This window comes from Artemia sp. Qi Xiang Cuo, chromosome 14 (assembly GCF_049724085.1).
Source record: "Artemia sp. Qi Xiang Cuo chromosome 14, ASM4972408v1, whole genome shotgun sequence".
NCBI lineage: Eukaryota > Metazoa > Arthropoda > Branchiopoda > Anostraca > Artemiidae > Artemia > Artemia sp. Qi Xiang Cuo.
Window position 1 is genome coordinate 4,079,299 of NC_142807.1, and position 22,991 is coordinate 4,102,289.

At 37.0% G+C, this 22,991-nt stretch overlaps 1 protein-coding gene across 1 annotated transcript in view; it reads left to right on the forward strand.

Annotated features, from left to right (window-relative positions):
* Positions 1-259: 259 nt before the first annotated feature.
* The window catches only part of LOC148944054 (salivary peroxidase/catechol oxidase-like), a 48,297-nt gene continuing 25,565 nt past the window's right edge, over positions 260-22,991 (forward strand). The window contains exons 1-6 of the mRNA XM_089100829.1: positions 260-390; positions 4,958-5,085; positions 12,288-12,412; positions 13,166-13,299; positions 14,955-15,169; positions 21,963-22,145. Of these exons, the coding sequence (XP_088956955.1) occupies positions 260-390; positions 4,958-5,085; positions 12,288-12,412; positions 13,166-13,299; positions 14,955-15,169; positions 21,963-22,145 (916 nt within the window). The remainder of the gene's footprint in view (positions 391-4,957; positions 5,086-12,287; positions 12,413-13,165; positions 13,300-14,954; positions 15,170-21,962; positions 22,146-22,991) is intronic.

Genomic DNA, 22,991 nt, shown 5'->3' on the forward strand with positions numbered 1-22,991 from the left:
CCATCTGCTTTTGGATTGCCATGCCAATACTACTCACTAGTGATCAGTTTGTCAGATACGTTATCCTATGACCCTAATTCGGGATTTTTGATTTTAAATTTCCCCGGTGTTTTATTGATTAAGACTGTAAAGTCCAGCCAACACGTACGTCCGAAAGTTGATACTATGCGAAAACTAATATGGAAGCCTTATGATTGTTGTTTGGAAAGGCTTCTATAGGGACTCATAGATAGATTCACTTTCGCTAGTTGACACTAAGATGAATACTGATTACGATCCCCTGCAAGGATATGTTGAAGAGCCAACTACTGACCCTAGTTTTAGGATCTATAGAAGAACCAGTAATGAAGGATCAAGATGCCTTCGGATCTGTTTGCTTTTCACCTTTTTGTGAGTTTTTATTACTTTTTATTACTTATTGAATTTTAAGAAAAGTTAGTATCCCACGAACAGCTATTAGTGATATAAATAATGAAAAAAATATATATAATGTAATTTTTACCGAACGCGTGGTAAATTTTTGCTGAACCCATGTTTAGTACCTATACCGTGGGTTTTTGTATATATACACGGCAATTAAGAGGCATTATACACGGCATTTCTATTGGGGCCTGGGCTGGGACCTGATAGAACGTTTAGTTTTTAGATGGACAAACTCACATACAAAGATTGATCTTTAGGACCTGTTTTTTTTTTTTTTTTTTTTTTTTTTTTTTTTTTTTTTTTGCATGACAAATTAGTAAACTCCTAAGTTAAAGCTGAATCCGACTTAAAATAGGAAGCCTTCCCAAGTTTGAAAAATTACAAATCGCTCTTAGTTCTGCTCTAAATGTTTAATAATATTAGAAATAAATTTCGGAAAATAGACTTGACAGTGGTTCTGGCTAGACAATTAAGCTGAGGGAGGCTTTTGGAACCCTCCTCCAGTCTGCCCTAACTCTTGTGACTTCTGCACTTTTCCCTGTCATATCTTATAATTTCCATTTTATTCGCCTATTGTTTGTTTGTAATAAAAATACCCCCCCCCCCTAAAAAAGTCCTACAAGCATGTACACAAGTAGCCTTGGTCCCAAGCCTAAATCTCAAAATATTACTATTCCTATTGATTTCCTTTATTTTTCAGGTGATTTTGCTAATACTTTCCAAAAAATAGTTTTTAAAAGAAAAGTAATGGGCCATATTAAGATCTTAATTGAGCAGAAACAAATTCACACGATAATTCAAACTGAAAAGAAATCAATATGAGGGAAAAAACGGAACCTGCAGCGCAAATTAGGCTCTGGTCTGTAAGGAGTTCATGGAGGATAAAATCCATTCTTTTTGGGGGTTATATCTGTTCTTTTTAAGCTTGAACTTTTTTCTTTTTTAAGCTTATTTTAGGTTTCATTTCTTCATCCCTAGTAGTATTTGTTATTATTATGTTTAATGTGATCATTCAGTTCAATTTCTGAAAGTTTTTCTACCTGGAAAATTCAATTTCACCCCCCAGGCTATTTCCACAATGTTGCTGATCTTAGACGCCCCCCCTCTGCTCTCCTTGTCATATCCCCTGTCCAAAAACTCCTTAAAAGTTTCAACTCAATTGTCTCAAGCCGTTCCCAAGATATTATAGATACACCATTTGGAGCGCAGTGATGGATCGATGTCATTCGATTTATTAACCTTAGCATGAGTTTTTTTTTTGGGGGGGGGGGGCTTACGGTTAAACAGAGTCCCAAGTATAATCTGAATTTGAGATACCACCTGAGGGAGAAAAATGTCTAGTCTGGCTACATGAACAAGAAGAAGGAGAAAATCTATTTAACAACCACACTAAGCATATATTTTAGGCTCCGAACAGGCTCACAGTTTACAATGCTTAGAAGGATCGGGGACAGAAACATTTTTCAACCCTCTGCCCCCTGTCCAAGTCAAAATTTGAGGTCCTTTTTCCCTCTAAATTATTGTTTTGAAATTTAACCTGGATCCTCCAGGATGTCCTAGAGATATTAAATATACTCTATGTTGATAGCCTTGGAACACGCAGTGTTAATACTTACCTAACGACTTAACTGTCAATAAATTCTAAGTCTCATAAGTTTTTTTAGTGCAAACACTTGGGATGGATCGAACATTTTGCCTCTCCTCTTTTCTGACCCCTCCTTCAAGTCAAACTTCAAGGTCTTATTTTGATAACCTGGCTACACATGCCTTTTGGTTTGTCTCACTGCTTCACCATAAGTGCATTTTAAGTTCTGCAGGGGCTTATAGTTGTCCCCAAATGGGGTGAAAGGATATCGTAAGGATATATTTAGGGGAAATGAAAACTTCTTGGAAGGGTGTAAAGGGGGATCATTTGAATAGATTTGGATGGAGGAGGAACGTGCGTAGCTGTTTGACCTCATGCGGCTTTGTGCTTCAGTAAGCTGGTAATAGTAGTAGCAGTGTTTTAAAAACCTGGACGCACATAATCTCTTTTGATTTATCATTGCCTTTTTGGTCCACTTGACCCCTTAACACTCCCTGATAGTTTCTGATTTATCTCCTCAAACCACGACCAAAATATCTCTGATCTAGTATTTCGATAACCTAGGTAAATATTTTATCTTTCGATTACTCGTATGGGAGACAAAAATTATTTTTGCCCCCAACAAGAAACAATTTAAATCCCTTTCTTCTCCGCCCAGCACTGTGAAAGCTCCGATGCGATCAGCACTGGTTGATGGTAGCACTGTCGGACCTGTTGCTAAAAACTCTTTTTTTGGATCTTTAAATATTTCTATTTATAATTATAAGAATTTTTTTAGATAAGAACTTTCAGATTTAAGCTGACCTTTAATTTGAAGCTCTTGCTTGCCAGCTTTAACCGGGCTTGTGAGCTTCAAGACGTGGTTAACTCCAGCATCTGTGAGGTCAGATTTCAATCTGCTTTTGACTGTCATGTTATGTGGAATGCCCTACCTGCGTCAGCTCGAGAATATCACTCGTTTGGTACCTTTTGAAGAATTTTTAATTAATTTTTTTTAAACATTTTTAATGTAGTTTTTAAAACAATTTTTAATAAAACATTTTTAATGTAGAGATAAATTACGTTTAATTTTATTATTATTATTAAGTGATGAAAGTCTGCGGGCTTCTTTTTTTTCGGATGGTGTTAGCCTTGTGGGCAGCATCTCTCGTGGCTTGGTTTCGGCTGGTTTTGAATGACGCACAATAGTTTTTCATTTGAGTGCTGTTTTTTGTGTTTTTCTTTTTATGTGTTGATTTAGTTGTGCAGTTGTTACCCCTACATATATAGGCCATAGAACCTTTTGTGGGACCAGATGTATGAATTGTTTTGTTGTTTTTTTTTTTTTTTTTTAATTGTTCCTTTAAAATCTGATCTTTGATCTTTGGAATGTCTAAGGATGTGAGAAAAAATATCTTTTTGTTTTGGCAATAGTATATAGAGAGAAAAGAGTTATGTTACATTTTATAGCTGTTTGACTTGACTGTGGATTTATTACGTAATTAGATACCAGATACTATAGAAATAAAATATAGCAATACACCAGCAGTCATCTACCATCATCGATGTTGGATTTTTTTTTTTTTTTTTTTTGTTAAAAACCTTATCTTAAAAAAAAAATTCAGTAACTGTGGGCTCACCTCAAGTACAAGCAAAATCCATCTGTTTTTGGTCCCAGGCAATAAGTATACACAACTTTCCGAAATATAGTAGCACGTTTAACAATCTCGCCTGAGACAATAAGAGCTTTGTGTAAAAGTGGAAGAGGCTAAGCCTTCGCCTCATTTTCATAATACACTTAAACCAGCGACATTGCAAAAAAAAATGCAAAGCTAAAAAGTTGCTCACACAACACTATAAATGTGAGTTAGAGTGATGTCTATGAAACCACGTAATCCAATATAAAACGTAGATACGAAACCACATATAGGTAGAATACTCCAGAATCCCTGCGAATCTTTTTTCCTTGCGAATCTAAGACAAATTAAATTTGTCTTATTTTCCCTTTGCCTGTTTAATTTTACATGTGGGGACAATTTTGTAGGGTTGAATTGTTGGGTGGGAATTTTCGGGGGCGAGGAATTTTCTATAGGGGGAAATCTTTTGTGTAGGAAATTTTCCGGGGGGGGGGGGGTAGGGTTTCAGTGGTGGGAATTTTTCGGGGGGAATATGCTAGTCCTCGAATTGTACATGTTTTTTGTTGAGATTCAGCTTTGAGAACTTATCATTTCCCATCTCTGTGAAAAAGAAGCACAGATAAATTCAAGACAAGGTCAAAAAACGAGATTCGCCACAATAGCTAGGAGTTGTCGACTTTTATCTGCTATGCTCTTTAAAAAAAAAAAAAAATGCTAAGCCCCCCAAAGAATTTAAATTTTAAAGGGAGATGAAAGTGTGTGAGACAGTAGGAGACATAGAAAGGCAAGAAGACAATACATAGAAGGTCGTGCTTGAATAGGTGACAAAATATGGTTAGGCTTTTCCACATTTAATGTTTAGTCTCGAAAATTCCAATTTTTGCGGATAACAGGAAATTTTTATTTATTTTTGTAGATAGAAATAACTAAAAGACGAAAACATTACATATGAATATTAAAATATTTTGCTTTTTTCATTTCACTCTTTTCAGTAATAGTTAAATCTTTTAGTATAGTAAGGTATATTTTGTTATATTTAACCCTAACGAATGTTGTACCAAAGACGGTGCACAACATGTTTTGACAAAAAGTACAGAAGTTGGAACAACCCCGAACGATTAATAATTAATGGTAACAAATATTTTTTTTTGAACTTCGTGTCAAGACCGCGTCTGCCTCTTCTTTGTACAACCAATAACTATAGAATGACCTGTATTTGATGGAAACCATATTTTTAAATGGGTACTTGAATTTAAAAGATTTTGTAAAAGATGTTAAGTAAAAGAGTTTAAAAAAGTTCTATTCGTCTAGGTTTATAATTTTTCTATTTCAGGTCAGCCATTCTTATTCTCCTGGTTACTGCATTAATCTTAGCCTGGAATGACCCATCTAAGACCACAGCTGATATAGAAGATTCTCAAGGACTTCATCAAATTCTTACGCTGTCATACCCCCTATCTGGTAAACTCTTTTTTTAATTAATTAAAAGAAACTTTTTCACAAAATAAGTTTTTCAAAGAAAAGTAAAGAACTCCATTAAGCAAAAACTAAGCAAAAATAAAATCAAATAATCTACCAAGCGTGAAACTACCACAAATCAGCATCGATAAATAAATGAAACCCAAAACGAACATAAATTACAATAAATAACCGAGTCAAATTCAAAACGAGGAGAAATTAACATAAGATGGGCTCAAAACCCCTATGCCTTCCCAAGGCCAGAACATAATTTGCACTTTACTGAAAAATATAAATGTTTTTACTTTTATTATTTTAATACATCAAATAATATTAACATTTTGATTACTAAATATCAGTATATGTATATTAAACTGACATTGCACATTCATTTGTATTTTTGATTTGGTTAAGTTTTAACCAAAAACGCTAATTTGATTTGATTAAATTTTAACAGCAGAAGTAGCCTCGAAAGTTTGAACATAATACCCTCTGTCGTTCTTGGGATACTGCCGAGATGCCTTATTGGGAATTAGCATTAACACAGTGCATTTTGATTTAATTTTAAGGCAACATTTAGTTTTTAAACATAAAGGCAAAAGGGAGGGAGATTAGTTTCCCTCCAACCACTTTCGACTATTAAAAAGAGCATCAGCCCTTTCTATTTTAAATCGAATGAGCCCTTTTCGAAGCTCCTACGACAACTCCTTCGATACGAAGTGCCCTGGTCTAAACAACAACAACAAAATAATACATTATACCCACATCGATCTTTACTATAAAAATGTCAAGCCTGTCAGTAACTGTTGACTGTTAAAAAGACCACAAGGCCTTTCGATTCTCAATCTAATTACCCATCTTTGAGTTTTTACGACAACGCTTTCTACATACGCCCTACATGCCACCAGGGCATAAATTACAGCCCTTGACCTAAGATTTGCGAGGGTAGTTGTCATCCTCTAAGACCTAACTTCCAGAACTTTTAGCTACGTTAAACAAAATTGTTATCTCAAAATTTTGATTGGACGTGTTTGGGGAGATGGTGGGCCTCATACGGGTATTAGTCGCTCTACAATCACTATCAACTATTAAAAAGGCACTAGCCTTTTCAATTTCTAATAGAATGAGCCCTTTTAAAGTTTCTACGACAACACTTTCAATAAAAACCTTATATTCCCCAGGGCATAACTTACAACCCTTGCCCTGAGAGCTGGGCGGGGGGGTGTCATCCTCAAAGACCTAATTTCCAGAACTTTCTGCAACGTTGAACAAAATGGCTATCTGAAAATTTTGATTGGATGTGTTTGCGGGAACGGTGGGCGTGAGACGGGGGTTAGTTACCCTCCAATCACTTTCAAGTATTAAAAGGGGCACTGGTCCTCTCAATTTCCAATTGAATGAGCCCCTTTTGAAGTTTTTAGGGCAACTCTATCTATAAAAACCTTATATGCCCCCCGGGCATAACTTACAACCTTTGCCCTGGAGACCCTGGGGGGTTTGTTATCCTTAAATACATAATTTCCAGAACTCTCAACTACGTTGAACAAAATGGCTATCTCTAAACTGTGATTGAATGTGTTTGGAGAAATGCTGGGCGTGAGAGGGGGGTTAATTACTCTCCACTCGCTTTCGACTATTAAAAAGGGCAATTTCAATTTCCAATCAAATGAGCCCTTTTCGTAATTTCTTCAAAAACTTTCTATATAAGCCTTATATGCCCCCGGGGCACATCTTACAACCCTAGCACTGAGGGCTCTGATGGGGTTATCATCCTAAAAGACCTTATTTCCAGAACTTTCAACTGTGTTGAACAAAATGGCTATCTCAAAATTTTAATTGGATGTATTTGGGGGAATGGTGGGCGTGAGAGGGGGGTTAGTTGCCCTTTACTCACTTTCGACTTTTAAAATGGCACTAGCCATTTCAATTTCCAATCGAATGAGCCCTTTTTGAAGTTTCTACGACAACGCGTTCTATTAAAATCTTATATGCCCCCAAGGTATAACTTACAACCCTTGCCCTGAGGGCTGTGGGGGAGTATCCTCCTAAAAAACATCATTTCTATCTGGAAATCAGCAACGCTGAACAAAGTAGCTATCTAAAAATTTTGATTGGAGGTATTTGGGGAAAATGTGGGCGAGAGAGTGCGGTTAGTTGCCCTCAAATCACTTTTGACTATTAAATAGGGCACTAGACCTTTGAATTTCCAATAGAATGAGCCCTTTTTCAAGTTTATACGACAAAGATTTCAACAAAAACTTATATGCCCCCAGGGCATAACTTATAACCCTGACCCTAAAGACTCTGGGGGGGGAGTGTCCTACTCAAAGTTATAATTTCCTGAACTTTAAACTGCATGGAACAAAATGGCTATCTCAAAATTCTGGTTGAATGTCTTTTGAGAAATGGGGGGTATGTGAGCGATGTTAATAGCTGCTCAATCACTTTCTACTATAAAAAAAGACACTAACCATCTCGAATTACAACCGAAAGGGTCGGTTTTGAAGTTTCTAATACAAAATTCTCTATAAAAACTTTATATGCCCCCAGGCCTTAACTTACAACCCTTAATCTGAGGGCTTTGAGGGGGTTGTCATTCTCACAGACCTGATTTACAGAACTTAAAATTGTTTTGAGGGCTGAGGGCTTTGAGGGGGTTGTCATTCTCAAAGACCTAATTTACAGAACTTAAAATTACGTTGAATAAAATAGCTATCTCAAAATTTTGATTGCATGTGTTTGGGGAAAAGATGGGCGTGAGAGCTGGGTTAGTTTCCCTCCAATCATTGCCCTCCTTTCGACTATTAAACATGTCACTAGGCCTTTGAATTTTCAATTAAATGATCCTATTTTGAAGTTTCTACGTCAACGCTTTCTATAAAAACCTTATATGCCCCCAGAGAATAACCTAAAACCCTTGCCCCGAGGGCTGTGGGGAAGTGTCCTCCTCAACAAAATATTTTCTGTCTGGAGATTAGCTACGCTCAACAAAATAACAATATCAAACCTTTGATTTTGGATGTATTTGGGGATATGATGGCCGTGGGTGGAGGGGGTCAAGTAGCCCTCCAATCAATTTCGACTATTAAAAAGGGCACTAGCCCTTTGAATTTCCAATCGAATGAGCCTTTTTTGAAGTCTCTACGACAACGCCTTCCATAAAAACCTTACATGCCCCCCAGAGCATAACTTACAATCCTTGCCCTGAAGGCTGTGGGGGAGTGTCCTCCTCAAAAACATAATTTCTATCTGGAAATCAACTACGCTGAACAAACTGACTATCTCAAAATTTTGATTGGATGGGTTTGGGGGAATGAGGGGCGTGGGGGGGTCTATTTGCCCTCCAATCACTTTCGACTATTAAAAAGGGCACTATCCCTTTGAATTTCCAATCGAATGAGCCTTTTTTGAAGTTTCTACGACAACTCCTTCTATAAAAATCTTATATGCCCCCCAGGGCCTAACTTAAAATCCTTGCCCTGAAGGCTGTGGGGGAGTGTCCTCCTCAAAAACATAATTTCTATTTGGAAATCATCTACGCTGAACAAAATAGCTATCTCAAAATTTTGATTAGATGTGTTTCGGGAAATGGTTGGCATGGAAGGGGTGTTAATTGCCTTTCAATCACTTTCGACTATCAAAAGGGCACAAACCACTCCAGTTTCGAAATGAAAGAGCCCTTTTTGAAGTTTCTACGACAACTTCTTCGATACGAAGTGCCCTGGTCTAAAGGAAAAAATAATAAATAATACATTGTGCCAACATCGTTCTTATATGCACTCAGGGCATAACATAAAACCCTTGCCCCGAGGTTTTGGGGGAGTGCCCTCCTCAAAAACATATTTTCTACCTGGAAATCAACTACGCTGAACAAAATGGCTATCTCAAAATTTTGATTGGATGTGTTTGGGGGAATGATGGGCGTGGGGGGGGTCTAGTTGCCCTCAAAACACTTTCGACTATTAAAAAGGGCACTAGCCCTTTGAATTTCCAATCGAATGAGCCTTTTTTGAAGTTTCTACGACAACTCCTTCGATACGAAGTGCCCGCATATGGAGGGAAAAAAAACATTGTGCCCACATCGTTTTTTACTTAGGCAGAGCTATCGCGCTGCCTATGATTGTCCAAGTCTTTCAGAAAGTTGAGAAGGACTTATTAGTGCGAGTTTGTCACAGATCTAATTGATTTTTGGTGAAATACCGAATAAGTATTAACTTAATCTATATTGATTTAAATTAGTTTAATTAATCATTTAATTTAATAATTTATTTTATTCAATTATTCAAGTTAACTTTTTAATATCATTAATGAAATGTAATTAGTTTAAATGTATTAAATATTATGTGTACATTTGTTATATGTACTATGTTTGTGTTATATATTATATTGTTATATGTACATTCAAAAGTTTAATTACAAGTAGGCAAGTTTTTTAGTTTCCTTCGTTCGTTGTACTCATATTAACTATTTGAGCAAACAGACATGAATAAGATCATAATTAACAGTATTAACAAAAATGAAAAAAAAAAATACTAAATAATCATCAATATTACCGAAAATTAACAGTTATTTTGAATCATAGCACAAAGAGCCTTACCTTGTTTGAAATGGATTCATCAAAGGATCTTCAATTTGGATTAGATGAGACAAAGTGGATCCTTGGTCCTTTCATCGAATGTACTTATAATAAAGTAAAACCAATTTAGTTAAAGAAAGTTTAGTTAGAAGCAGCGCTGTAGGGCTTCCTAAGTAAAGAGTCATGTCCTTTCAATGCATATTTTTGCGGTCACTTTTTATAGAAGAAGGGGTCGTAGAAATTTGGGAGGGGGTTTATTTTATTTGAGACTAAAAATTCTTATGTTTTTTGTAAGTCAAAACTGTGTTTTTTTTTGTTTTTTTAGGGGGGTGGAGGGGGCATCCAGGTCCCTTCCTGCTCCCTTGTTGTTACTCAACTCTCACTACCTTCTCGAGATATATGATTAAAATTTGAAGATATTTATTTTGTTACAAATAGTCAAAAGGTCCGATAATTATTCTTTTTGGGATGATATGGCACCCATAGCTGTTTTCCAGCTGCAAATTTCCAATTGCTTATGCATAGTGCCCTTTTTTGTTACTCAGACCCACCTAACCACCCTCTCCCCTCTGATATCATATCAAAGTTTGGAGATAGCCATTTTGTTCAGAAATTTCGAGAGATGCAACATGTATGTCCCTGGGGTCGACATCACCCCCATAGCCCCAGGGGTAACAGCTGTAAATCACGTAAATTAACGAGTGTTCAAAGAAGTACTCTAGCATAAAAAGCAAACATATTTGGTCTTCGTTATCCGATCAGCTAGTAGCTCTGAGAGATCATTCACTGCGCCAAGATTCCTAGAGCTTTCCAAGAATATGCTCTGGAAACGACGCGCAAACCTAAATAAATAAATAAACAAACTAAATAAATAAACCTAAATAAATAAATAAACTGTGTGTATCTGAGTTTTCAAATCGTTTGCAAAAATTTAGGGGATGACTTGGAGGATCGGTTGAATTTTCAAGAGGTATTACTTGTGTTAGACGTACTTCGAATTGGCTAGTTAGGTAGCGGGGTAAACCAAAAGAAACTATTTGTTGCCGGTCTTTCGAAATGGGCTATCTGAAATATCTTGGAAACGGTTTAGGTAGAATAAATTTGAAATTTTCAGGAAGTATTGAGGGGAGGATGGACATTGATCTATTGATTGAGGGAGGTGTAAGAGCTAAATCAAAAGGTACGATATACATCTAAGTTATCATAATACCGCATTTACAACTTCTCGGGAATGTCTCAGGAGATGGAGTTGAACCTATTAGATAGTGTTGGAAAACGGGAGGGGAAGGGGCAAGGAAAATTTAAAGTTTGGGTCGGGGAAGGACTTAATATGCGATGTCTATGGACAAACTTAACATTTTACACTGTAAGCCACTATGGGACTTCGCGGTTGTCAATTTGTGGTGAAGTAGTGAGGTAAATCAAAGGACACTATCTGTTGCCAGGTTATCAAAATATCTGAAAGATCATGAGAAAGGCTTTAGATTTCAATTCAAAATTTTTAGTAAGTTTTTTTCGGGGGGGGGAGGGGGCATGTAGACCTCAAATTTTAACTTTTGGGAGGAGGGAAAACCTAAGCATATTGTGTCTCAATTCTGCTTAACATTTCGTCACTTTAAGTCCCTGGAGGCCTAGAATTTACTCACGGTGAAGTGGCACTATGAACCGAAATCCCAATATATACATTCAATATCCAGGATATCCTCAATATCATAATAACGGTTCGAAGGTCGAGTCGAAACTTCCAGGCTGTGGACCATGATCTAACGATAAATATTCATGGATTTAAAGTTGGCACAAAAACTTGCCAATTTTGGTACCCAAAAGTGAAAGGATGCCTAAAAACGAAACACGCCGGTTGCTAATTTCATTGCTCAGGGAAATCAATGAAGTAACATAAATAGCATAATAGTACGTCCGATGAGATCCTTATTTACAAAACTGCGATACTAAGGAAAATATTGTATAACTTAGATTGAATAAAATTGGAAACAAATATTTGTTTATGTGTTGTCTTCCTCGCCACCCTCATCCCAAGGGCCAGAAATGCTAAGCCTTAAGAATAAAACATATTTGTGCACATATTTGTGCTATAGCCGAGTAGAATGCAGGAGAAACTTTTGTCCCTCACCTTAGAATCCAATTAAAAGAAAAATTATGTCAGAATTGAAATCTATTCTGTTGGATTGTTTAAGGTACCGGGATAAACAAGCTGCTATCTCGGCTGTAGATCCTTGGTCTCGAAATTAGAAAACTGTTGCGTCAATTTTAAACCCCATTAAGGAACCTTTCCGGAAGCTATAGACCCAATTTTAGTGAGAACTGAGGTAATGATGCACAAGTTTCAGGGCAGCGTATAATGAATCGATTCATTTTAGGGAAGAATCAAAACAGAGAATTAAAGAAAGAAACTTGAATTACAAGACGGCCAAAAAGCCATACCGGAATAATAAGATACCGGAACAATAAGGTACCGGAATAAACAATTTGTTATCTCGACTGTAGATGCTTGGTCTTGAAATTAAAAAACTACTAACCAAATACGGTTGTGAAACACCCAACTTTAGCGAGAACTGAGGTAATTATAAATGACTTTCAGGGTAGTGTATAATGAATCAATTCATTTTAGGCAAGCATCAGAACAGAGATTCAAACAAACTTGAATTACAAGATGCCCGAAAAGTGGATAATTACTTTAACAAGGCGAAACAGAAAGTAAAAAATAGAAAAGAAATGGAGGAACGACTTTTAAAAGTAAGAAAGTTATTCGATTCTTAGTTACTTTTATTTGAACAGTATAGGATCTATTGAGCATTTATTTATGCAGAATTTTAATGCTCTAGATATAAGGGCAAATCGACCCTGTCTACGTAAATGGCAACCCGAGTCTGGAGTAGTTAAAAGATAAATATATATTATAATCTTGCAATTAACAACAACATAAGGTTTTTATGAAAGGTGAAAAACACATGGAAATAATGACTTATTGTTTCACAATTAAGAAGAACATACAGAATTTACAAAATTAAGAAGGCAAAGAAATTGTCATATGCTGGCACTTGCTGGCAAATTTTGGTGCGGATTTGTCTCCTCTTAGGAAGATTCAAACAACAGGAAAAAGACAAAGTTACCCTTTTATCTGTTTTGGCAAAAATGATGCAATAAAACATGTTTGAATCCAGGAAGTTAAAAATAAAAATTATATTTTTTTTAGGGAAAAGATTGTTGTTCTATTTTAAACTTGTTGCTGAACAAACTCCAGGTAAACGAGTCTCCCCCGCCTCTCTCTCTCTTTCTCTCTCTCTCTCTCTCTCTCTCTCTCTCTCTCTCTCTCTCTCTCTCTCTCTCTCTCTCTCTCTCTCTCTCTATCTCTCTCTATCTCTCTCTCTCTCTCTCTCTCTTTCTCTCTCTCTCTCTCTCTCTCTCTCTCTCTCTCTCTCTCTCTCTCTCTCTCTATCTCTAACTCTCTCAGCCAAAATCTGATTTTCTGATTTCTTCTCTTTTCAGGAAATGAATGAAGCAGGCTCTCAAAGTAATCCCTCTATGTATCATCAAAGAGCTACAGCCTGGTCTGCGAAGGCAAAAGAGCTTGCTGATGATGCTATTCTTGTAGAAGAATCTATGCAAATTTTGATAGAAAAGTAAGTAATACATATTGCACACAGAAAAGTACAATAAACTTAGCAGTTTTTTTTGTTTTTTTTGCTCCAATTACCTTTGAGATTTCTTGACATTTAATATGCATCATCTAGATGAATCTATTGTTATCAAAATTCCGTTTTTTAGAGTTTCGGTTACCATTGAGCCGGGTCACTCCTTACTTACAGTTCGTTACCACGAACTGTTTGAACAGTAAGGTAATTTTTTATTGACCGATTTCTTACTCTACTGTTCATTTTAAGGCATATTCAATGGTTTTAGGGCTATTTTACGAAAAGTGGAACGATCCAAAAGCGTATTTTTCCAAATATTATATTCTACGTGTCACTAGCAATCCACTCTACCTTTGAAAAGAAACCACTGAAGGAACACTAGTTGCAGGAGTCCACCAAAATGTCTTCACCGCCTTATGCTGTATCTATTGGAAGGGGAGACAACGATTCTGTATTTCCCATAGGACAGTGGCAATGACACTCTTCTGTGCAGCAGTAACTAAACCTGCACTATGTGGTGTTGCGGTGATAGAATTACCTCGTGACAGTGCGGTGGATAAGGCAGCAGTTGGACACAAAGGGACTGAGATTATATCTTGTTTCTATAAATTGGTCCTTTTCTCAACGAAAAATGGACTATAAGTTTTTAATATACAGTTTTTCAAATTGGAAATCAAGATAAAATGCAACAGTTAGTGTTTATGACTTGTTTATGAAATGACACTCAGTGTTTATGACGGGTTCAATCACCTTTTCAGTTTTTCATCAGCCAAGTGCTGAAGGCCGTGCAAATCTGTCAGATATATTCCGAAAATTATTGAAAGAAGAAGCATTTTGAACTGAATACATACTTTCTAGTGAGACTTCCTCTGTCACTTCTTCAAATCGCTTACGTAGCTGTAGATTTGTTCTGCCATCAACCAATACTTTCCAAAGTTAAAAACAATTCACATATTCCCAGTTGCCCGAGAGAAGTAGTGACTGCCTTTTTAGAAAGAAAAAGGCTAAATACCTGAGTCGCACAAAAAACTTCTTTATGTAGGAACATCTTGTTTCAACTTCTTAGATCACTTGTACCCCAAAATCAGTTCGCTGCTTGGATTATCAAAACAATCAACTGGGTTTAGATTGAACTTACTGATTTATATTTCTTTGGATTGATCATCCTTCAATCTCGATTGAGAATGCAGAGATTGTTTTGCCCTAATTTTAGTAAGTATCTAAACCAAACTAGAAAGACTCAATTTTTTCTTTAGGATTTCTAAGATAATAGAGGGGGGGATTCAGATAAAGTTAGCCGAATAATTCAAGTTAGTCGATATTAGCATTAATGACCACGGATTGCTTCTAAATGCTGAAAACAGAATGCAAATCTCGGTTGGTCAATAAGTAATGGAAACAAAGATTCAAGAATGTAACTATCAAAACGTGTACGGTTATAGAGTTGCTTTTAAAACTATTCCAAGTTAATTTTTTTCCCATTGCTTTGGATTCGGAAGTAACTCCAGATAAATTAATAAGAAGCATTCACAATTACTGAAGCTGGGCATCGCGCTCAATCTCTAGTTGAAAAACATTAATACTCGTGCAGTTGCACATGCACCAACTTTTTAGTTTTTTTTACTTAAAAGTTATTGTTTTAGTTCACAAATTTCAAAAACTGACGTTCAAAATGGAGCATCCCTGCCATCTGATATTGAAAAAAATATTACCAACTGCCAAAACAGAGTAACTCCTACCTGCAATACCACAATGATTTACCGAACCATCGACGGAAGCTGTAACAACCTGAAAAACCCCCTCTGGGGCAGTGCAAACCGAGCCTTTCGCCGAGCTTTACCGCCAGCTTATGATGACGGTAAGTAAATTTTGCACGTCAATAACCCATTATTTCAAGGTTTGAGATGGACTCAAGAATCGGATAGTCGAAATTAAATTGTATGGGGCAGGTGGCTAGTCCTATGCAGAATTTTTTTTGGAAGAACAATTTCGCCAAATTTTCGAATAACAAATGGTAAAATGTATGAAAATACCAGCGCTACATTAGTAAAGAGCGATAAGGCTTCAGTGTAATGTTTTTTCCCAGGCCACTTTGTATGGAAAGAGATATCATAGACACTACAGAGGGGGCTGCAAGGACTTGCGACTGTAACTGCTCACGACTACGACTGCGACTATTTCCGACTGCCTCAATGACTTACCACTACGATTACCTGCAACTTCGACTGTGACCGCAGCTAATTGCGATTACAACTACTTCAGACTATGACTACTTGCGACTGTACGTGTGACTATTGCGACTGCGACTACTTACGAAGTACAATTCCTTGCGATTACAACTACGTGTGACTCCTACTACTGCTACTACTACAGTTTTCACTTTGACTGCTACTGCTACTTCCAATTTTACTGCTACTATTGCTACTACTACTACTACTACTACTACTACTGCTACAGCTATTGAACTAAATAAAAGAGTTTTAGTTCATCCAGGTTTTTAAAATGGCGTAGATGCAATATATGGGGAACAGAATAGGGAATTGATTTGAAACTTTCAGGGAAAGTTGAAGGGGTGTAAAACTAAACCAAAAGATACTACCTGTATCCAGATTATCAAAAAGGCATCTGTGCAATATCCCAGAAAGAGCTAAGGGTATTACGTTGGAACCTTCAGGGCATGTTGTTTAGGAAGTTGTATTAAATAAAACACGCTATAGGCATCCAAGGTTAACAAAATTGTTTATCTCCAATATCTTAGGAACGGCTAAATTTTTTACATTGAAGTCAGGGTATTTTTAGGGATTGTTGAACTAAACTAAAAGAAACAATGTGCATCATGGTTGTCGAAAAGGCACATCTGCAGTATTTCAGGAATAGCTGAAAGTGTTAACTTGAAACTTTAATGGCATGTTGATGGGGATGGTAAACTGAACTAAATTACATTATATACATCCCGGTTGTCTTAGGGACGTATCTGCAATATCTCATGAATGGCTAAAGGTAATAATTAAGACTTTCAGAATATTTTGAAGGGTATGTTGAAAGGGTATCGAAAGACACTAAGTTCATTCAAGGTTGTCCAAAGGATGTATCCCGGGAACTACTACTAACAACTTTCCGCAGCACCAAGCCGCCTGAGGCCAACACAGCTAAGGACGATCTTCCTCCAGCCCAATCTATTCAAAGCCTCCTTCTTTACACCCTCCCAGAAAGTTTCCATTTTCTTCAAATCTTTCATTATGACATCCAACCCCGGACGACCTACCTTCCGTTTAGCCCCAGACGACTGGCCGAAATGGACAATCCTTGTCAATCTGTCACCCTTCATCCGCAGAACGTGCCCTAGCCATCTCAACCTTTCTTTCATCACAGCCTTGAAAAGCGGGATTGAACCACACTTTTTGTACAGCCTACTGTTTCAAAAACGGCCAGTCAGCCTGGTACGCAGACCAATCTGTTGGCAATTTCTCTGGAAAACATCTAACAAACATTCTGCTTTTCGGAGCGCCCATGCTTCAGAGCCATATTTGACCACTGTTATCTCTGTAGCTACCAATATTCTAATCTTGGTTTGCAGACTTATCTTCCTATTCCTCTAAACTTTTTTTTAACTGTGAAAAGAAACACCCTGAGCCTTGGCTATTTTCCTTTTAACATCTTCACTGCTCCCACCGCCTTTACTAATAATACTACCACGGTAAGTAAAGCTGCCCACCTGATCAGTTATTTTGTTGCCCAATGCCACCTTTCCATCTTCACTTATTTCTAGCCTTAGTTAGTCTTCTTACCATTTTCTAACCTATTCTAGCACCCTGACCTCGCAAAACCTCTAAAAGTCCATTCTTTTTGCTCACACTTTCCTGTAGGAGGCTTAAATTGTCAGTATAATCTAAGTCCAGGAGAGTTTTTCCTCCCCATTTGATTCCATGGTCTCCCATTGCCTTTCCTGTGCTCCTTAAGAAAGAATCCATAAAAATGATCCATATAAAGGAGGATAGAACACAACCTTGCTTAACTCCTGATTTAACACTAAACCGGCTGCTAGCCTCATTTCCTACCTTAACCGCGGCAGTGTTATTCTCGTACATAGCAATAATCACTTTAATGTATTTGTCTGGTATACCATACAAGGATAAGACCTTTGCTATAGCTCTTCTATCAACAGTGTCGAACGCTTGCTCATAATCTATAAAACTGAGGACCAAAGGTGTTTGATAACTCAGGCACTTCTCAAGTATTAACCTAAAAGTGAAAATCTGGTCAACACATCTTCTACCTTTTCTAAAACCGCACTGTTTTTCTCTTAAAACAATGTCTACGGCTTCTCTCATTCTAAAAAGTATCATATTACTAAGTACTTTGCTACCTACAGAGACCAGACTAATGCCTCTATAATTACCACACTCACTCTTATTATGTTCCTTATAAAGTGGTTTAATTAAGGTTTCCTAAAATCGCTAGGTACTTCCCTTTATTCTTAATCTTCAGTAACTTATTCCTAACCTCAGAGCCACCATATTTAGGAAACTCATTTACCACACTATCAGCGCACTATCAATTCTTCCTCACAAAATAAATCTTCCTTCACATCCAAGGTATCACAAACCTTTTCACTTCCCTCTATATCTTTTCCTGCAACTCTATCTCGGTTTCGCACATTCTCAAAACGTTCTACCCATCTCTCTTTAACTCTGTCCTTATTGTGGCCCGTTCCTATCTTTAACTGGGACAAGTCCAGATTTACTACTCCCTCTCAATTAATTGACAGGCCAGTACAATATTTTACTATTATGCCGTCTTAGTGCATCTTCCAGATACTCGGCAATTTTATACATGGCCTCCACTTCACACCTCCCTAGTTCATATTTTAAAGCTTTCTCCACTTTCTTTACAGTCCTTTTGTTTTCATATGATCTATCACTCAGGTAACTCTTGTACAAGCCCCTTCTCCTCTCTATTAGACCTAAAGCTTTTTCACTACTATTCCTAGCCACAGTGCCTTTTTTCAGTATTTTTTTTCTCTTTCAAAGTTTAACACTTTGTTGTTTTGTCAATAATCAGTGATAATATTTATATGAATGTTCGAGTTCTCCAGGGGCTACATTTAGGCCCTAGGGATCATTGATCATACCCTGGAGTTTTGCTTTATTTGTGTTTATATTCAATAAAATCAAAGCTCAAAGTTCTGTCTTACCATCACGTGAACACCATGTTAACTTGGTAACAAACCGTATTGGTTATGACTAGATTGTTATATCTACAAATTTGAACCAGTTTGTAGCCATTACTGTTTTCTTCTCCTACACCAAATTTACCTAGGCTAGGATACCATCTATCCATATTTCTACCTATTTCTACCTTTAAGTTTTCGGTTTACAATAACATAATCAATAAGGTTTGCTGTCTTACCATCACGTGAAAACCATGTTAACTTGGTAACCAAACACCGTATTGGTTATAACTAGATTGACAGTCTGTAGCCATTGATGTTTTCTTCTCCAACACCTAATTTACCTAGGCTAGGATATCATCTATCCCTATTTCTACCTATATAGTCTTCGGTTTACAATAACATAATCAATAAGGTTTGCTGTCTTACCATCATGTGAATACCATGTTAACTTGGTAACCAAACACCTTATTGGTTATAACTAGATTGTTATACCTACAAATTTGCAACAGTCTGTAGCCATTGCTGTTTTCTTCTCCTACACCAAATTTACCTAGGATACCATCTATCCTTATTTATACCGACCTGGGCGTTAAAATCTCTTAATAAAAACACCATATTTCTACCTGGGACCCTGTCTATTTGCTCCTGTAACTGTAAGTAAAATTTATCTGAGTCGCTAGTACCTCCGTTAGTTGAATATACAGGGGAATATGCTACTATAATTGATACCCTGAACTTTTTAGTCATAAAATGAGCTATTAGTATTCTATTATTAATACCTTCCCAGCCTAAACAAGACTTAGTAGCATCCTTATTCACCATGAGCCGTACTCCCTGTCTATGTACCCCATTCTTCCTGCCTGTGTAAACAAATTCTATATCACCTAATTTCATGCTTCCTACCCCTGGGATATGAGTTTCTGAGACTCCTAATAATTCCAGTTCGAATCGTCTAGATTCGTCAGTCAAAGTGTCGATACGGTAGTTATTTTTTAACGTCGTAACATTTCAAGTTCCAATTTTCGCCTTCTTTAAATCGTTGAAATTATTTTGGCCTCAGGAAAAGTAATGGTCCCGGATATCAGTACGGATACCAGGTCCCGGATACCAGTATCCGGGACCATTGCTTTATCCCAAGAATAGCTAAGGGAATTAATTTAAAACTTTCATTGCATGTTGAGAGGGATGGTTGATTAATGCTAATCTCAAGGATGTAACTTGATGGTGGTCAGAATGACTTCAGCCCTATAGAAACCTAGACACTATGAAGGCTTTTAAACCCTATATTTGGATGATACTCCACATAACCACTTCTATAGCCACCACTTCTATAGCCAACCACTTCATAACCACCACTGAATTTTATAGTACAAATCATTATTAAAAAATTGGCGAAATTTGGTCCAAAATTTAAATTACAGTCAAAAATCTTGATTCTTAAAGAGAAAACCCAAAATAGCCTTTAAATATTTCTTTTATGAATGAATATGAAAAAAATATATGACAAAACCAATAGAAATTAATCTAAAATAAATCTCCACAAAAGAATTTTTTCAAAAAAAAGTAAAGAGTTACGTTAAGCCTAAGACGAGCAAAAGTGAAGTCAAATAGTAATTCAAGTGCGAAACGAACATAAATCACTATCAATATATAAATTAGACCCAAGACAAACAGAAATCAAAATAAATAATCAAACCGAGCTCAGTAATACTTCCTGGAATAAACTCTTTTTGCTTTTCTTGATAATTGATCAAGAGCGTTACGATAATTATTATATATTATATCATTTAGATCACACTCAAGATTGATCTTCGTTTTGTAAAGTTGGTCTGTTATACGCAACGATTTTAGAAGGTCCACAGTTACCTATGGTTTCTTTGGGGCTGTCCAGCGCCGTCCTTTATTTCTTTGAAAAATTGTTTTTAATTCACTTTGGATAATATGGTAAAACAAAATAAACCTCTCTTCATTATGTGATGCAATTGATAAAATATTTTTCCAGTTCATTTGAGATAATACATTTTTATAACATAAGACATTTTTTTTTATTCACATATTGCCAAGAAACTCCCTCTTTACCCTGTAACTATTCCCTAGAAGAATAACCTATCTAGAAAACACACCAAAATGGTCAGAAGTGCTACTAACAGCAATATGGGAGGAGTCAGGGCTAGCATTTGAGAATATATTATCAATACATGTCGCGGATGTATCCGTGACCCTCGTAGATATGTTGTTTGATGGAAATTATCCAAATGATTTGAAAGTATTCAATAGTCGGCTACTATTTGCAATCAGGGTGATGTTTAGATCACCCACAAAGAAACACAGAAAATTAGCAGGCAATTTCTCAAGCTGCTCCTCCAAAAGATCTAAGGATTCATTTTGTGAGTCCATTATCTGATATGCAGCAAGACCATGATGTTGATGCAATTACCTATTTTTTGTGTAAAAATTATATCCCTGGCGAATAGAGGGCCGAGTGCAAGGTGCACCTAATGTACCCTACGTATTGTGATTGAAGGTGTTTCTATTTTATAAAGTATGCAGCAGATAAAGGGATTCAGTAAATTGACGGCATGGTGAGGTGTGAAATACCCAACAAGCAGGGGCGTCCCGAGGGGGTGGGGAGGGCCGCGCTAACCCCCAACCTTTTTGACATTCGGTAAAAGTTTCGCCGAAGGCTAAAATTTCGTCAGAAATTTTGTAAAATCGACCGGAATTTAGCATAATTCTTGATTTCTGCAGAAAATTCAGCATAAATCAGGTAGCAACTCGGTAAAATTTACGAAGATCTCCCCCCGAATAAAACAAGCCTCGGGACGCCCCTGCCAATAAGTATTGCCAAAAATGCATAAGAAGGAGGGAGGGGGTGGGCTATCTCAAACAGTAAGCTGTACGAGAATGTCGCTCAATCCCGCTTTCTAGGGCTATAATGAGAGAAAGGCTGAGATGGCTAGGACATACTCTGCAGATGGAGGATGACAGATTGCCAAAAATCCAAAATGCCAAAAATGGCCAAAAATGTCTCGGTCAACCATCTAGGGCCAAACAAAAAGCAGCGTGAGAGGATGTTGTAAGGAAATATTTAAGGCAAATAGACAATTTTTGGGAGGGCATAAAGAAGAAAACTATTAATAGATTAAAATGGGGAGAGGAGTGTACGCAGCTCTGTTGGCCTCAGATGGGCTGGTGCTGCAGAGATTTGTTAGTAGTAGTAGTATATTGGTTACTTGAATACTGAATTACCCTCCATCATGAACTATATGAAAAAGGCAGAAATTGCCGATATTTTCCAGCTTGCTGCTCAATCCTCCCTGGAAAATATCTAATTCCTTCTCCCCCTCCCCTCTCCTTTGAAAACTAATGCCAGTTTTCTTCATTTATTCGTTGATAATTGATCTTTTTTGACAATTTTAAAATCTGCGTGTAATATTCTGGTAAGAAATAATCAGATACAGCACCCATAATTTTGTAGGTATTCGACTGCCCCGTCTAGTTGGAAAAGGTCTAGAAGAACTGCCATCTCCAAGATTAATCAGCATACAACTAGCCAAAGAGGGTGAAATAAGGTCACGGACTTTGCACAATTTGACGCACATGTTTTTAACTTGGGGTCAGTTTCTTGATCATGATGTCACAGCTACTGCACCAACCAAAGGTAAAGTTATAATGCTTTATGCATTGTTATAGCAGGCAATTTCTCAAGCTGCTCCTTCAAAAGATCTAAGGATTCATTTTATGAGGAAGCCTTCCCTATACACTGTTAAATCACTCCAAATAGTACAGTTTACGTTTACCATAAAACTATACAGTTTACAATACAAATTGGCGGATCATGGGGCTCATACCCCAAGATATATCGTGGTTAGGCCTTGGGAGGATTTGAAAAACGATCAGAAATCAAACAGTTCGTGGTAACGAACTGTAAGTAAGGAGCGACCCGGCTCAATGGTAACCGAAACTGTAGAAAACAGAATTTTGATACCAATAGATACATCAAAAGAATCAGATTTTAATGCTGATTTCAAATATATAAGTTTCATCAATTTTAGTCCTACCTATCAAAAGTTACGTGCCTGAGAAAATTTGGCTGATTTTCGAAAAAAGGGTGAAAGACCCTCTAAAAGTTATAGAACCTTAATGAAAATCACACCATCATATTCAGCGTATCAGAGAATCCTACTGCGGAGGTTTCAAGCTACTATCTACAAAAATTTGGAATTTTGCATTTTTTGCCAGAAGAAAGATCACGGATGCGTGTTTTTTTGTTTGTTTTTTTTCCCAGGGGTGATCGTATTGACCCAGTGGTCCTAGAATATCGTAGGAGGGCTCATTCGAACGGAAATTGAAAGTTCAGTACCCTTTTTAAGTGACCAAAAAATGGAGGGCAACCAGGCCCCCTCCCACGCTCATTTTTTCCCCAAAGCCACCCGATCAAAATTTTAGGATGACTTAATCCCCCGAAGCCCCGGGGGGAGGGCTGAAAGTTACGAACTTTACACAA